General features: G+C 38.8%; 2 protein-coding genes across 9 annotated transcripts in view; one reads left to right on the top strand and one right to left on the bottom strand.

The window, feature by feature from the left end:
• The window catches only part of WDR93 (WD repeat domain 93), a 49,947-nt gene that overhangs the window by 17,506 nt on the left and 16,040 nt on the right, over positions 1-16,401 (bottom strand). For all 8 annotated transcript variants that reach the window (XM_077124177.1, XM_077124176.1, XM_077124175.1 and 5 more), the window contains exons 4-8: positions 15,779-15,843; positions 14,032-14,110; positions 13,218-13,333; positions 11,814-11,852; positions 5,208-5,292 (exon numbers count right to left, since the gene is read on the bottom strand). In XM_077124177.1, the coding sequence (XP_076980292.1) occupies positions 5,208-5,292; positions 11,814-11,852; positions 13,218-13,333; positions 14,032-14,110; positions 15,779-15,843 (384 nt within the window). The remainder of the gene's footprint in view (positions 1-5,207; positions 5,293-11,813; positions 11,853-13,217; positions 13,334-14,031; positions 14,111-15,778; positions 15,844-16,401) is intronic.
• LOC143652713 (thymosin beta-4-like) lies at positions 2,732-2,869 on the top strand. The gene has a single exon (XM_077124358.1). The coding sequence runs from the start codon at positions 2,732-2,734 to the stop codon at positions 2,867-2,869; it is 138 nt and encodes a 45-aa protein (XP_076980473.1).

The raw sequence follows: 16,401 nt of genomic DNA, 5'->3' as shown, positions 1-16,401 counted from the left end.
CCCAGCCTGCAGAATCCATTGTCCTGGGAAACCCATTCTTGCTCAGCACTCATCTGAGACCCCAGCCTTCTCCTGCCTTTCCCCCATCCTACCCACTCCCCCAGCCCAGGCAAAGAGCACTGCTCTCCCTCTTTCCACCTCCGCTTTTCCCTCTCTGCTTCCGGATTATATAATCTCTGCAAAGGAGGCCAAGGCAATGTTCCCCTAGAGATTTTAGATCACTGTCACTGTGTCCCCAGCAAAGCAGGGCCCAAAACCTGCCAGCTACAATCACTGCGCAGCTGCTGCTGCAGACCTGCCTCCCCAGGCAATCCCATTCTCTATGTTTATCAAACTACCCTCCTTTAAAACAACAATCGCTTACCTCATCACTCACTCTCCTTTCCAATAATGTTTCATTTCCTTCTTTTTCATGTGTTTCTCAATCCACAGTAAAACTAGGTAATTTTTTTCTGGGTTATACCTCAAGATTCAGAACTCTGCCTCTTTGGACTCTATGCAGTTCCCACAGTCCAGACCCCTCCCCAGAGCCAACCATTGATACTGGTTTCTTTTTCTTTCTTTTTTTATAGTGCAATTTTATTTCAATCACACGAAGTTAGCATGTAGGAAATTTAAATGAAACAGTATGGTAAAAATAACAAAGAACTGAAAAAAATACAACTAAAAAGGAAGTACACCTAAAGCATGAGAATTCAACATTCATTTGTTGAATCTTCGGGGTTTTTTTTTTTTTTGCATGGCCAGGCACCAGGAATTGAACCAGGTCTCTGGCATGGCAGGTGAGAACTCTGCCACTAAGCCACCATGGCCAGCTCTCATCTTCAGTTTTGATTGACACTTGATGCCGGCGAATTTTTAAACAAACTTTTAAATCATGAGGACTCTTCTGAAGAGATTTCAGCACCAGCACTAAGATTTGTATAGTCTGCTTGCAATTGACTTGTTAGCCATGTACAATAGTATACAGAACAGAGTTGTCACAGATCAGATCACAGTGTTGAGGAAAGCAGCACTTTCCCATAATTAGAAAGGATCCCCTAAACTGTACTCAGCTTAAGACATCCAATGTATAATGTGGTTCCAAGGAATATACTTTTGATAGTAAGGAAAATAACTTAAGCTTCTGTTTCCCATTTTAAGTACTGAAATCTTTTAACAATGTGATACCACTTTCTTGAAAAATTTTTGAGGGACAGCCACCCCCTCCCCTTTTTAAGGAACTACCACATAGTTCATAGTGGCACTAATAGTTCTCAAAGTGTGGTCCCAAATCAGCAGTGTGAGTGTTTCCTGAGAACTTGTTAGAAATGCATATTCTCAGGCTCCACCCAAGAACTACTGAAACAGAAACTCGATGGGTAGGGCCTGGCAATCTGGGCTTTAACTAGTCCTCCAAATTACTCTAAGGCAGCTTAAATCTGGGAATTGCTGCTCTACACTATAACTCTTACTGTTTCGCTTAAAATACCTTGGAGATCGTGTCATATCAGTACTATAGCTCTTACTCACTGTTTATTGCTGATTTTTATTTCTTAAACCTTTTTCTTATTGTGAAATGTAACACACATTCAGAAAAGTACATATAAATGCATATCTTAGTATATTAATTTGAAGTAAACATCTTAGCTCAAGATATCTTGACTCAGGTCAAGTCAGAACATTGCCAGCGTAACCGAGAAGTTAGGATTTGAGGGATGATTTTGATTACAGAATCATATTCTGTTTTGCTTTCTGCGATACTGGAGCAGATAGGGGAACACCTGAAATCCCTAAATTATATTTCAGCTGCCCTGATATCTGCAATAAGTATAAAAGTCCTTATCTTATGCCTTTGTGAGTGTAAGAGCTGTTATACTCTTTATCTGGTCATTTTCTTGTAGGGCAAAGTCCCTATGCTAATGAAGTCAGCCAATAACTAGCCTTAGCCCTGGACATTTGTAAATCATATCAGCTAGATTCTGCTATTGAAAGATAACTTGTCTCTCTTCCTTTTGGTTTACACCTTTAGTACTGAAGTGAGAGCCCTGCCTCCCCTCCTTTCAGCTTATGTTCTCCTAATGAAATGATTATAACACTGTCTCCTTTTCTGCTTTGAACTTGTTATTCGAAATGACCTCATCTCCCTTTGTTAAAATCCTTAAAAACCTTGAGCCCCCTAAACTCAGGGAGACCGATTTTGGGCTGCTAGGCCATCTGCTCTTCTTCTACATGCTGAGTAACAAACTTTCTCTCTTTGAGACCCTGGTTTCTCAGGAATTGGTTATTGAGTGTGTTGGGCAAAAGAATCCATGACCTTTGTCTGGTAACATCAGCAGACTGAAGCTTTCTGAAGACCCTCTTTACACTCTAAAGGCTGCTACTTAAGTCTTGACTTTTATGGCAACCACTTTATGGCATCCATGCTTTTACCATGTACATGTGCATCTCAAACTATAGCTTTGCTTAAGCTGATTTTTGAACTGGATATAAGTGGAACCAGACAGTATTAACTCGGCCTATAATATTGCTCCATATTATGTTTGTGAGATGTATTGATTTTGTCATATGTAGATGTGGTCTGTTTTCACTGCTGTAGAGTTTCCATGGAATGCATATACTATAATCTATGTTCTACTGTTGATGGACACTTGGGGTTGTTTCACATTTGGGGTTACTGTAAAACTACTTGGTGGTGATCACTGAGCAGACTGGACTCACTAGCATGTCTCACTTGGCTTCCTCTATAAGTATGTCTAACAAACCTGATGTGGCTGAGATTGAGAAATTCCCTAAGTCGAAATTGAAGAAGACAGCAATACGGGAGAAAAATCCACTCCCTTCCAAAGAAACAATTGCCCAGGAGAGGCAATCAGGCAAACTAAAATGAGGTAGGCACCACCAATACACATTGTACATTCCACAAGCATTGCCTTCTCATTATTTCCTTTAGCTGTCAACTTCATAAGATGCAAAGAGATAGGATCAAGTTTAAATGACTGTGCTATCCCTTTGCACATCAAAGAATTCAGAACAACTGACAAGGAAGGCAGCGCCTGTCTCTCCTGGCTGCCTGGTTGGCTAACAGGAAAGGAAAAGAACTTGCTTGTTGTTGAAGGGAGAAGCTGGGTGGGATGACAGCAAAGCTAGTCCGAGATGTCCTACAGGCTGTAAAACGTTATTTAATCAGGGCGACATTTTTTTGTTGTTGTTGTTGAAATTATTTTAATTATTAGAATGCATAATATTTCCCTTTTTTGGGGGTGGTGGTGGTGATGGTAGTATATGTTCTGGGAATTGAACGTGGGTCTCCCACATGGAAAGCAAGCATTCTACCACTGAACCACCCATGCACCCCCAGAATGCATAATATTTAAATATGCAAATAAAGTGTTAAAATCTGTAAAAAAAAAAAAAAAAACCCATTATTGCCATTCTTGTGCATACTCCTGGTACACATTTGCTTGCAAACCTATTGGGTGGTTCCCTAGAAGTAGGGAGACTGACTCATCCTATTTTGCTCAGGACTTTCCTTGTTTTAGCACTTAAAGTCCCATATCCCCAGAAACCACTCAGTCCTCAGCAAACTAGTAGGGTTGGTCACCCTACCTAGAATTGTAACTGCTGGGTCACAGGATATAAGTTATCATCAACTTTACTAGATACTACCAAACTGTTTCCCAAAGTGTTTGTTATCAATTGTTCTACATCCTCACCAACACTTGCTGCTGTCGGTCCTTTCAAATTTAGCCATCCTGATGGGTGTGTAGTGTGCTATCATTGTGTTTTTAATTTATTTATATGTTTATTGGCCATTTGAATACTTTCTATTGGGAATGGACTGTTCAATACTCTAGTCTGTTTTTGTATGGGATTATATGGCTTTTTCTTAGTAATCTGTAGGAATTCTTTATATATATATCCTTGATAGGAAGTCTAGCAAGTTGTATGTATTCTGTGAGTATCTTCTCCCACTCTGTAGCTTGCTCTTTCATGTTCTTAATATTTTTTGATGATTAGAAGTGCTTAATTCTAATGTAGTGAAATTTATCCAAATTTTCCTTATTTTAGTACTTTTTGTATCTTGTTTAAAAAGTCTTTCCCTACCCAGAGATCACAGAGATATTGCCTTATATTATTTTCTAAAAGCTTTCTTGTTTTGCCTTTCATACATACATCTACAATCCATCTGGAGTTTATTTTCACTGGTGATATGAGGCAGGGGTCAAATTTCATTTCTTTCCATCACACTGACAACCAGCACCTTTTAACGAAATGATATTTCTGCCCTGCGGGGCTACCTTTGTCATGTGCAAAAGTACACTCATGCCTGGGTCTGTCTGGCCTTTCTACCCTGTCTCACTGATCTCTTTTTCTATCTTGGATTAATTATTATAGCTTGATAATAAATCTTGATAGAGCAAGCCCTATCACTATGTTATTTTTACAAGAGTGAATTGGCTACTCTTGGCTTTTTGCATTTCCTTCTTTGTTTTTCAATGGTTGTAATCAAAGTATTCCTTTGCATGAGTGTACCATAATTTATCTGACAACTCTTTGCCTCTATAAACAATACTGCAGTGATTTCCCTGTACATATATCTTTGGAATCATACAGGAATACTGATGGGAAATGCCCTGTGTCTTCTATCTTTGATGGACATCCCCTCTGCTCCTCTTGACTAACTCCCACTTATTCTTCAAAACCTTGTCCAATGTTCTTTCCTTTGATAAAGCCTTTCCTATTCTCTGGGCAGAATTATTCACCCCTTTTTCTGTGTTTTACACAATCCTGGATGTTCCCATTGATGCACTTATCATAGCCTTTTTTGATAATTTTCTCCTGTTCTCCCTTGCTAGACCAACAGCTTCTATGGTGCCGTAGATATGTCCACGTTGTCTTTGTAACTGGTGCGTTACTGACACTCAGCAAATACTGCTGACTAAATTAACACATGAATGTAGAAATGAGTGAATTATAACCAGCATTCAGGAAAAAGGTCTCTCTTTCCTGACCTTCCACTTCTGTTCATTAACAGTATCCTTATAATATTTATATTGTTTGTTTTTAAGTCTTAGGGCTTATGAGGTTTCTAAATTTTCTTCTTCAGAACATGCTTACAATTTATAATAAACAGAAAATACGGGAAATGTGGAGAAAGGTAAAGAAAGAAAAAACTGAAAAATCAAAAGCAAAAGGAAGAGGAGTTGTAACTGAATCATACTGACCCGTAATTGGTTTAGGTGGTTTGATCTTCATTATGTAAACTGGAAGACTCAACTTAACATCTCCTTTAAAACAAGCATACACATCCTGCAAATAAATAAAAGAGTTCCAAGGACTGTGAATGTAGGTCCTGTCTTATGATCTACACACCCTAGTCAGAGAGGCTGAATGGCCCTACTTTGAGATAAATTATCAGTAACCAGAAATGATCAAACTCTCATTTCAGTTGGCTGGGATGGGGGTGGGATGGTAAATTATTTCATCTTGGCCAGAATCAGAAGTTTTTTTTCATCATCATTTAGCATCAACTTGAATTGGTATTTTCAACAAAACAAGAATCCTTTTGCACTCTTATTTCTTCTCCACTCCTTCAATGCCCTGGCTATCTTTCAAGTGGGATTCTAATTCCAGACTGGTGTTTTTTAACAATCACTTTCATTTAGACTTACTAGTAAATTTTATCTGTTAAACAACTAATAAATGGACAAAGCATTTGAAGCAACGGTTTTCAGGCACTGGAAAATAGACAGTGTAGGACAGTGATCCCTGAGACAGGGAAAAACAAGGTAAGCCCTACAGCTGAGCCCAGCAATCTCCCTGAGTTGTGGAGATGGAGTATGGGGAAGCCCAGAGTTTGCAGGACAGAGCACCAGACTGGAGAGAGAGCATGCGCACGCGCACACTCTGGAGCTTTGCAGAAGGTTCCCTCCTAGTCTTCAGCTGAGTACTGATCAGCCCTGTAGGGAAATTGCCTGAGGCTAGAGGAAGAGTCACCTGAAGATCACCGAAGACAAGAGAGTCAAGAATAGTCCCTCTTTGCACCAGCAGGAGTGAAAAAGCTTCATAATGCCTGGATATTGGACGGAGTATTTCTTAAGGCCATTGCCTCGGTAGTGAGGCCAAAGGAGCCCTAGACAACAGGTTGCTCTAGTCCCACCTAACACAGCTTAAAAGCAACTTTGGAAGGACTAGACTACTTTCAAGTAAATTTACTGCATCCCAGAACAAGACTCAGGAAAATATATATATTTTTTTTTTTTTTTTTTTTTTAAGAGAGAGGGAGGAAGGGAAGGAAAGACAGAGAAGGAAGGAAGGATAGAAGGAAGGAAGGGAGGAAGAAAGGGAAACATCTTTAAACATTTTCTTGTTTTATTATATTTTGTTTGTTTGTTTGTTTTTTACATGGGCTGGGGCCGGGAATCGAACCGGGGTCCTCCGGCATAGCAGGCAAGCACTCTTGCCCGCTGAGCCACCGCGGCCCGCCCAGGAAAATATATTTTTAAATATAACAATATCCAGTATCCAACAAAGTAGAATTCATCATATCTGGCATCCAATAAAAAATTAGGTACAAAAAAAAGCAAAAAATGATGGCCCATATAATAACGAGAAAAATCAATCACCTAAAAGTGACCCAGAAATGATACAAATGACAGAATTAGTAGATAAAGACATTAAAACAATTATTATAATTGTATTCCATGTGATCAAGGATAGAAGATAATAGCGCATATGAATGAAAGGCATAAAAGATTTTAAAAGACTTAAATAGAAGTTCTAGAGATGAAAAATATATCTGAAATAAAAATACACTGAAGGGGATCAACTACAGATTACCAATAAACCTGAAGACACAGTAGAAGGAACTATCCAAAATGAAACATGAAAAACTATGAACAGAGCATGAGTAACGTGTGGGTCAACTTCAAGTGGACTGACTTACACATATCTGCAGTCACCAAAGGAGAGGAACGAGAGAGGGAAGAGGAGGCCGAAGGAATATTTGTAAAAATAATTGCTAAAAAATTTCCAACTTTGAAGAAAAGTACAAACTTACAGATTCAAAGATCAAAATAAACTTCAAGCACAAGAAAGATGAACTACACTAAAACTAGTAAAAAACTTAAAACAAGCTATAAAGAGAAAATCTTTAATAGAAGAAAGCAAATAAAACTCACATTATACACAGAGGAATAAAGATAGGTTTCTCATCCAAAACAATGAAGTCCTGAAGACAATGGGGCAACATTTTCAGTACTGAAAGGAAAAAAAACTGTGAATCTGGAATTCTATACCCAGTGAAAATATCTTCACAAACTAGGGCAAAATTAAAACTTTTTTAGATGACCGAAAAATGAAAAAAATTAATCACAAGCAAACTTACACTATCAGAAATGCTAAAGAAAGTTCTTTAGGCAGAAGGAAAATGACAACAGCTATAAATCTGGGTCTATGCAAAGGAATGAAGTGCACCAGAAATAATAAATATTAAATTTAATTTCATAATCATTTTAAACGGCAATTGTATAAAACAAAAACGATAACTATTATAAGATTTATACAAATGTTTAAGTAAAGTCTATGACAATAGCACAAAGCCTGGGAGAGGAGAAATGGAAGTATACTATTGCAGGGTTCTTAAACTATATGTGAAGTGATAAAATATTACTGGAATGTAGCTGTGATAAGTTAAAGACATATACAATAAATTCTAAAGCAACCATTAAAAACAAAACAAAACATACAGGTACAGCTAATAAGTCAACAAAGAAGATACAATGAAATCATTAGGAGCACTCAGTAGAAAAGAAGGCAGAAAAAGAGAGAAAAAGGAAGGAAAACAGATGGGACAACTTAAAAGCAAATAGCAAGGTGGTAGATTTAAACCCAATCATATCGATAACCACATTAAATGTAAATGGTCTGAATCTCCTAATTGAAAAGCAGATTGTCAAATTGTATTTTTGTTTTAAAAGGCATGACCCAACTCTATGCTGTTGAAAAGAAAGCCTCTTTACATATAAAAATACAAATATGTTAAAAGTTAAAAGTGTGGAAAAGATATACCTGTTAAAATTAATGAAAAGAAAGCTGTGGTGGCTATATTACTACCAGACTTAGTAGATTTCAGAGCAAAGAATATTGCCAGGGATAAAAAAGATCATTGTGTAATGATAAAAGGGTGAGTTCATCAAAAGGATATAATCCCAAATGTTTATGTATTTAATAGCAGTGCATCAAAATACTAGAAGTAAAACTTGAAGTGAAAGGTAAAATAGACAAATCTACAATCTTAGTCAGAGATTTCAGTATTCTTTCTCAATAATTGGTAGAATGAGGAGACAGAAAATCATTAAGAATGTAGTTAAGGACAGAGAAGGAAAATGAGTAGGGATATAGAAGACTAAAATAACTTCACCAACAACAGCACAATACACATGACGTTTCTGTAAACCTACAAATTCTCTAACAAAAATAAATTAATTAAGGTCAATATCATTCCTTATTAAAAAACAAAACAAACCACAACAAAAACTCCCAGCAAACTAAGTCTAGAGGGACACATGGTTCACATGATCCAGAGTATCTACCAAAAACCTATACTAAGCTTCATGCTAAATAGTGAAACGTTCAAAATATGCTCATGGCTATGAATAAGTCACGGATACTCCACTATCACCGTTACTATTCCACTTTCTATTAAAGGATCTAGAAGATGAAAGAAAGCAAGAATAAATATGATGGATACATAACTGAAAGAGAAAAAAATGGTAAGTATTTACAGCAATCGTCTTTCTAGAAAAGCAAGAGTGTGTAGTGAAGAATTAATTTCCCCAAAGAAAGGTCTGGCCTTTGCCCTTGGCTATTAGGAGGTGACCCCTAGACCCCTAGAATGCCCTGCCTGATACAAGTGTCTTTATTTGCCTTGGGACTTTGGCTACTGGACAATCAAACAATGTGATTGATGATGGAGTCTTTGGACCACATTGCATCAGGTCTGACCTCTGACGGAACAGGAGGCAAAAGACATTAGCTCGACCACCAGGGCTGGAGAATAAACAGTAGTCATCCAGACAGGATGTGACTGAGCCCCAGTAAAAACTCAGGAGACCAAAGACCAGGAGAGCTTCCTAGGTTGGCAGTACTCCATGTGTATTGTCACACACTGATGACAAAAGTGTATTTTGTCTTTAGGCAGCTTCACATTTGGAACCCTCCTAGACTCTGCCCTTTTTGACTCTTCCTTTGGCTGCTTAAATTTTTATCCTCTCCCTGTAATAAACAGTACCTGTGAGTATAATGGTTTTCAGTGAGTGAGTCCTTCTAGCAAATCATCAAACCTGAGGGTGGTTTTGGGAACCCCTACAAACTTACAATTGCTGTCAGAAGTAAAGGCAGTCTTGTGGTGAATGTTTCTTCAAACCTTGAAGTTTGCTAACTCCAAGTAATCATCAGAACTTGTAAACCATTAGAACTAATAACAAAGTTCAGTAAAGAAGCCAACAGGGACGGGACTGGGTAAGTCAAACAAGGTGAACTGGATGCAAAATGTAAGGAGATACTCATCCTTATATGTGCTGATGCTGGACATGCATGACCCTGAAAATGAGTATCTTTAAATTTTGTGCCTTAGGTGCATCATTTGCCTCATGCTAGTCTTGGCTTGGGGCCCAGATACAAGATCAATAGACAAAATTCAATAGTTTTCCTATGTACTAGTACAGTAGATCTTTGTTATCTTTCTGACTACCCAGCCTTAAATTCCTTTCCTTTTCTGACGGGATCCCCTATTGTATGAGACATGATGAATTTGTCTCTTTGTGGAACTGAAGACGGCTCCCTGGAGGTTAGAGCCCTAGCACATGGCCTAAGCTCAAGCACCTGCCTGCTGCTTCCTAGGACTGTGAATCTAGAGGGAGTATCACAGAGATTGAGAAAGAGTGGGCACATCATTCACAGTGGAGGTGTCAAGAGCCCAGGGGCAGAGGCATTATGGAAAGTCAAGCACCAGCTTTGGAGGCTTTGCTTCGAGACAGTGTGGATGTTCAGCACTGATGATAGGTGGTGTTCTGGCTACAGGTATTCACCATCTTCTCTCCCTTGGCTCTGCCTATGTTTTGAAATTTGATGTCCTTTTGATTTCTTTGTTGTAACTAAGGACCTAACAAATACTAATACAGTCAGGGATCAGCAATAAGTAGTTGTAAAATACAAATGATAGAACAGACATGCATTAACTTCTCTCCTTCCTCAAACTCCATTAAAATGATAGTAGAGAGTTTTTAAAAGGCATAAATTCATAAAAGTTAGGGGAATGAAAGAGAAGGAAAGAAAAGAAACAACAAAATTCTGAAGATGGAAAGCAGATTGACCAGTGGTAAATGACTGAGAGCTAGATCCTAAACTTTTAATGGAGAAAGCCTAGCAGCCACCTGATCACACTGCTAAGCTCAAGAAAATGGCAGGAAGCAGAAGTACAGGTAGGACTAGAAACAGGAGGATTGGTTGAAAATACTGCCTAAGAAGCAGTTAAACTTTTAGACGCACTCCCTAACTCAATGCAGTCAACAGAATAGAGTTCAAATGTATATACCGAATGCTGAGATTACTTCCCATCCCCAGGCCATCTTCCCCACACGATTCCACAATGCAGGCAGAAGATCAGAAGACTAATCACTGGGAAAACTGATCAGCCAAAGAGAAAATATTCTTTGATGTTTCCCAATAAAACATACCCTTGAGAAATACTCAGGTAAACAAAGAATATACGAAGATTTTTATTATATCATGTAAAATTCCAAATTGGGAACAACCTCAAATCATCAAAAGAGTAATAGCTAAATAAACTATGGTACAACCATAATATGAATGGCTAAGAGAATGAGGTAGGTCTATCTGACATAGAAAAACCTTGCTGAAAATTTGGTGAGCAAAAAAAAAGCAAGAACATATACATGATGCCACTTAACACAGGAAAAATTTCCCCAAGACAAAACTATATTTTTCAAACTGAAAATATAAATAATATGCTAAAAATTGAGAACAGATACCAAACTTACAATGGTGATTATTTTTGGAGAGGGCTGCTTTATCTGAATTAACTGAATCTTCCCAGAATGATACAGTTACATATTTCTTGTACATATTAAAACTCAATTTTTAAAGGAGAAAAAGAATGGGCTCTAGAGAGAGACTTCATTTTGGAATCTACTGCCACTCTCCTTATCTGCGCCTGCAGGCGAATGCTCCATTCCCCACAGTGTCCCAGGACAAAGAGGAAATCCTCCAAGTCCCCCTCCCAGGGGCTGGGGCTGTAATTTTGGCAAGGCACAGCCAGGTCTCATGGGGCCTGAAATATATATATAATTTGAGGGCCCACCTGAAAAAAAACAATGCAGAATTATGAATCCAAAATGTCTGTGGCCACTCCAATGCCACCTGATATGGAGGACATCGTAACAAGAGGGGAAATTAGAATGAAAACACAATAATTTTCAGTGATTGTGGTTAAAGTGTCTTACTTTTGGCAATTTTACAAAAATATATGATCATATGAACACATTGCCAGGACCCCTCCCAGGGGCCCACAAAATGAGGGGCCTGAAATTTAAATCTCGCCTTAGCTTCAAGTAAACCTACCTCTGAACAAAAGGTTTGGGTCAATTATCCTCAAGGACAGAGAACATGAGGCATAAGATTAAGTCACAGGTAATCTGAAAACAGTGGAGCGTTTTACTAGCATATTTGATACTTAAGGAAAATTCAAAATAAAAATCCCTCAAAATGCAATTTATATTTTTCTGGTGATTTTCTTTAAAGTTTCTTACCGTTTCTAAATTATCTGGAGTTGTAGAATCAATAGCATTCTGAAGAGAAAAATAAGAAGTTAATTCACAATAGGTTTGTGTATGCTCCTCCCTCCCCCTTTAATCTCTGAGATATTCTTTCTTTCCCCAATAACTCTTAGGAGAAGTGAATTCATTCAGGAGAGATTGAGGACCTATCTTTGGCTGGTCCTCTGGCCTGTAGAATTTCAACACATGACTCCCTATTCTCTAGGAGCTAAAATGTAGTTGGGGAAACAAGAAATAGCTAAATTAAACTGAGTATTTCTGATTGGCAAAATATATCAGTGAAATTGTAGTAACTCTAAATAAAATTTATATATATATATATATATATATATATATTTAAACTACCACTGTTATTGGCATTAGCTCGTTTCTTCTCAGTGTATGAAAACTGAGTGAACTATTAGGAGTAACACCCCCATCCTCAAATGCTTCTCCTACTTGGAGAATAAATCAGTCCATCAAAAGATAAATATCTTTGGACACTGAGTACAATACCATAGGGTTGGCTGGTAAAAAGAAGCAGAATTCATGGTTTTAACAATCCAGAAACCTATAATCTAGTTAAGAAAAAAGGAATTTCATACACAAAAGATAACTGACAACCAAGGTAGTGTAGGAGAAGTGGAGCAGAACAGGAAATGAATTTAAACACTGACTGCATTGTACCCGAGGACACAGGACGACAGCCCCGTGAGAGCACCGCTGGAGAACAAACTCATCCTCTCCAGTCACTCAGAGTTCAGCAGCAAACATGAGTCTCAATCTCAGTCTCATATGAATCATTTCACTAAATTTCTAGCACCATATTATGTTTTAAAAGAGCTCTCAATTAATATTAGTTGTTGGCAGTTAAAAAAAATAAAAGCACATTGAAGAAATGAGCAAATTATGTCATAAAGTAATATTTACTGAGGAACTACATGTTAAAGACATAAGATACAAGGTCCAAGCAAAGACTCCGTGTATCCCTCTGTGTGTTGAGAACAACCCCTTTCTACCATAGTTTGGGAAATTTAATGGAATATGAGACATGAAAAGATTATTTCTGCCCAGAAGGGGAAAAAGTCTAACTAAAGCAGGGGTCAGGGCAGAAGACCCTCCTCCCAGAGAAGTGTCTGGAGTGGACATGGTAGGCAGGCAATTCCCAGGTGAGAGTGGTACTGAGGTTGCCACTAATGAAGACATCTCTAACTTTTCAATATCTTACTTTAACCAGAGCAAGTCCATTTGGGAGACACGAGCCAGCGTTCCTGTTTGTGTCTCCCATCCAGCCTTTAGAAGGCCTCATTCATCTTGAAATTCCAAGGAGAATTTAGGCTAGATGTGGGTTAAAGGTAAGGAGAAACATATGGGTTGAAAACACAGATTTTTTCCTACCAGTTGCAGCTGCCGGACTTTTTTCTTTGGATTTGCAGTGAGTTGGGGATACTCTACTTCCTTTAGCCAAGACTCCTTGGGCAATTTATACACATCCAGCCAAACATCTCCGACTCCTACATTGGGTAAAAAGGGAGCTATTGAGCAACTACAAGCAGGCAACAAGTTTCCTCTGAGAACTGGCCTTTCTTCTCAGAACCACTGGCACAGAGACCAGGCCCCCTCCGTAGTGGGCGCCTGCAGGCAGCATCCTCTGCACGTGGAAGGAGCCGCAGGGCTGCCATCCTTATGGCAGGTCCCCACGCTCCAAATGGCTTTCCCAAGGAGGGCGTAGGGTTCCTCCCTCAGGCCACTGCCATCTCAGAGAAACTGGAGCTCCTCATGGCCAGGTCACTGATGTAAAACACAATTTTTAAATGAACTGCCTGTTCTGCCTGGTCTCTATGTATTCTGTGTTCTAAGTAAGTTCCACTGACATTTTTCTCACAGTTAAGCCTGTATGTGGAGGAAGACGGCATATATAGAATCAATAACTGAGACAAGTAGTGGCTAAGAAAAGGTTAGAATTGAGAGAGATGCCCCAAGAGAACTCTTCTGACCTTCACTTGAGGAGATGACAACCTGTGGAATTGCTGGTTGTGGGACTTTAGCCTGTCACAGAAACATGCTCAGCTTCCCTACTGAATCCCTGCCAGCCTGGGAAAAGATTGCTTTCCCATGGTAGGGGACCCCGGCTAAAGGTTTCGTTAAAAAAGTAATCATCTAGAAGAGACTGCAAATCTGAGGTCTCTTAACAGCCTTTAGTTAGTCTTGCCTTGAAGGAGGAAGGCTGCAAAATCCCCTCCTAGAGAGACTGTCATCTTTATACAGATGGTTTGCTTGCTGACATCATCCTGCAAAGAAGAGAGATGGCGTATGCTCAGTCTGATGACAGAGAAGAAGGCATTTCAGGGCTTTTTGTGACTCACACTAGGGAACATAAACCCTTTTAAAGCTTGTGACATGAAAAGATACCTCAAGTTGCTTCACACTTCCCATTTTTGTGAGTAATTGGACAAGATAATACGTACAGGAATTGAACCTACTTTTCTGTCTAAAAGTTTTTTGACTTATTTCCTGGTTTCCTAAATACCTTTTTTTTTTTCATGGGCAGGCTCCAGGAATTGAACCCGGGTCCTTGGCATGGCAGGCAAGAATTCTGCTACTGAGCCACCATTGCGCTGCCCACCTAAATACTTTTAACAGTGTCTTTTTCAGAATAAAAGTTTTAAATTTTGATGAAGTCCAATTTATCAATTCATTCCTTTGTAGATCATGCTTTTGGTGTTGTAGCTAAAACATCTTTGCCTAACCTGAGGTCACAAAGACTTTCTCTTATGTTTTCTTCTAGAAGTTTTATAGCTTTAGGTTTTACATATAGATCCATGATCCATTTTGAGTTAATTTTTGTATGTGGTGTGAGGTATGAAACGTTTTTAATTTTGATGAAGTCCAATAACAATTTTTGCTTTTATGGGTAGAGCCCGCCCCAGGGTTGCAAAGATATTTTTCTGTGTTTTTTAGAGAAAAGTTAATGGTTTTAGTCTTTAAGGTCTAGAATTCATATCAAACTAATTGTTATATATGGTGTGAAGTATGGTTAAGGTTCATCCCCCCCCCCATTTGTTTATCCATCATTCGTTGAAAAATACTTTCTTTTCCCCATTGAATTGCTTTGGTGTACACTGATAGTATTTTTTTTAAACTTTTTTTATTAATTAAAAAAAATTAACAAACAAAACATTAAGATATCATTCCATTCTACATATACAATCAGTAATTCTTATTAACTGATAGTATTTTTACAAGACAAACTGCCATTAAAAATCTGCTTTGGACCGATACCCTCTCTTTTGGGGATTCATTCACAAAAGCACTTTCTGAGAACCTACAGCATGCCAGGCATGTGTTAGGAATAAGGGGTACAAAGGTAAAAGAGGCACAGTTGCTGCCCTCAGGGAGCTTACATCCAGGAGAAGCAGCAGTCATATAAATGAGTGCGTGCAGAGAATGTAGAAAACGCTGCTATATAAATCATGTTCAGTATGGTGGTGGCACAGAGGAGAGAGACCAGCTTCTCTTGGGAATGGCAGGGGAAGCATCTCAGAGAAAGAGATGTTTAAGTTGGTGTTGAAAGACGAGGCAAACTTAACAGGCATTCATGGTAAGATGTAGAGAGGAAAGGAGAGTACTCCAAGCAGAGGAACTGGGATGTGAGAAAACCTAGAAAATTTAGGGGCTTTTGAAATAGGTATTGGATATGTTGGTGCTTGAAGGGAAAATCTGGACTGGGGTTCCTAAGTAATTTTCTTCTCTTGACAAGAGGGTAAATACAGCCACAGCATGCAGCATGTTCCTTCTGCTGGTAGGGGATTTTTTAATTGGATATTTTGGAGGAGGCTCTCTGACCACGGAGGTGTCCATTTCTTTCTAATCTAGGACAGCTCTCTTTACCTCTATATTAAATGTCAATTTACTACAATTTTGGCTCAGATGTAAGTGAAAAAAGGACAGGAACTCACCACTTCATTGATGGCTTTGATTAGAAAAAGACTTTCCTTATAATAATAAAACAGTCTAATGATACCTGAAATAGAAACATAAATGAGAATGTAAAACAGACAAGTGAACCAAAGGGGAAAGGGAATTTGTATTTGGCTCTGAAGTTATCCACAAGCTCATCCATTCTTAGGCCCCCTTCCTGGTCCCTCTACTACCCATACTAAGCTTGGCCTCCTTGCCTTCCTTTACCCCTAACGTCCAAGTAGTTCTTCCTCCTGGATCCACCTCTCGGCCCACCTGTCCCTACCCTCCTCTCCTTGAAGCCTCTTGTAAGCATCCGCCCACACCCGGCCCCATCTTGATCACTAGCTACCTGTTCTGGTACATCATCCCATACTGCCTTGCATTGTTACCCCACTGTTCCTGTGAGTAGATTTTATTCCTCTAGTAAGATTAGAGAATTTTTGAGGAAAAGGATATCTCATCCTTCTCAGTGCCTTCCTTCCCATTTCCACAACAAATTCCTCAGGCAATTAATTTTGTTGAATTAATCAGTAATTCTGCCACCTTAGTTCCCATTTAACCCAAGGACTCCAATATATCATCATCCACCATGACTCCTGACCTCTTTCTTTAGGGTCCT

The sequence above is a fragment of the Tamandua tetradactyla genome, chromosome 12, assembly GCF_023851605.1.
Source record: "Tamandua tetradactyla isolate mTamTet1 chromosome 12, mTamTet1.pri, whole genome shotgun sequence".
In the NCBI taxonomy this organism is placed as follows: domain Eukaryota; kingdom Metazoa; phylum Chordata; class Mammalia; order Pilosa; family Myrmecophagidae; genus Tamandua; species Tamandua tetradactyla.
The sequence above is the reverse complement of the archived record's forward strand: the minus strand, read 5'-3'. Positions and strand labels throughout refer to the sequence as shown.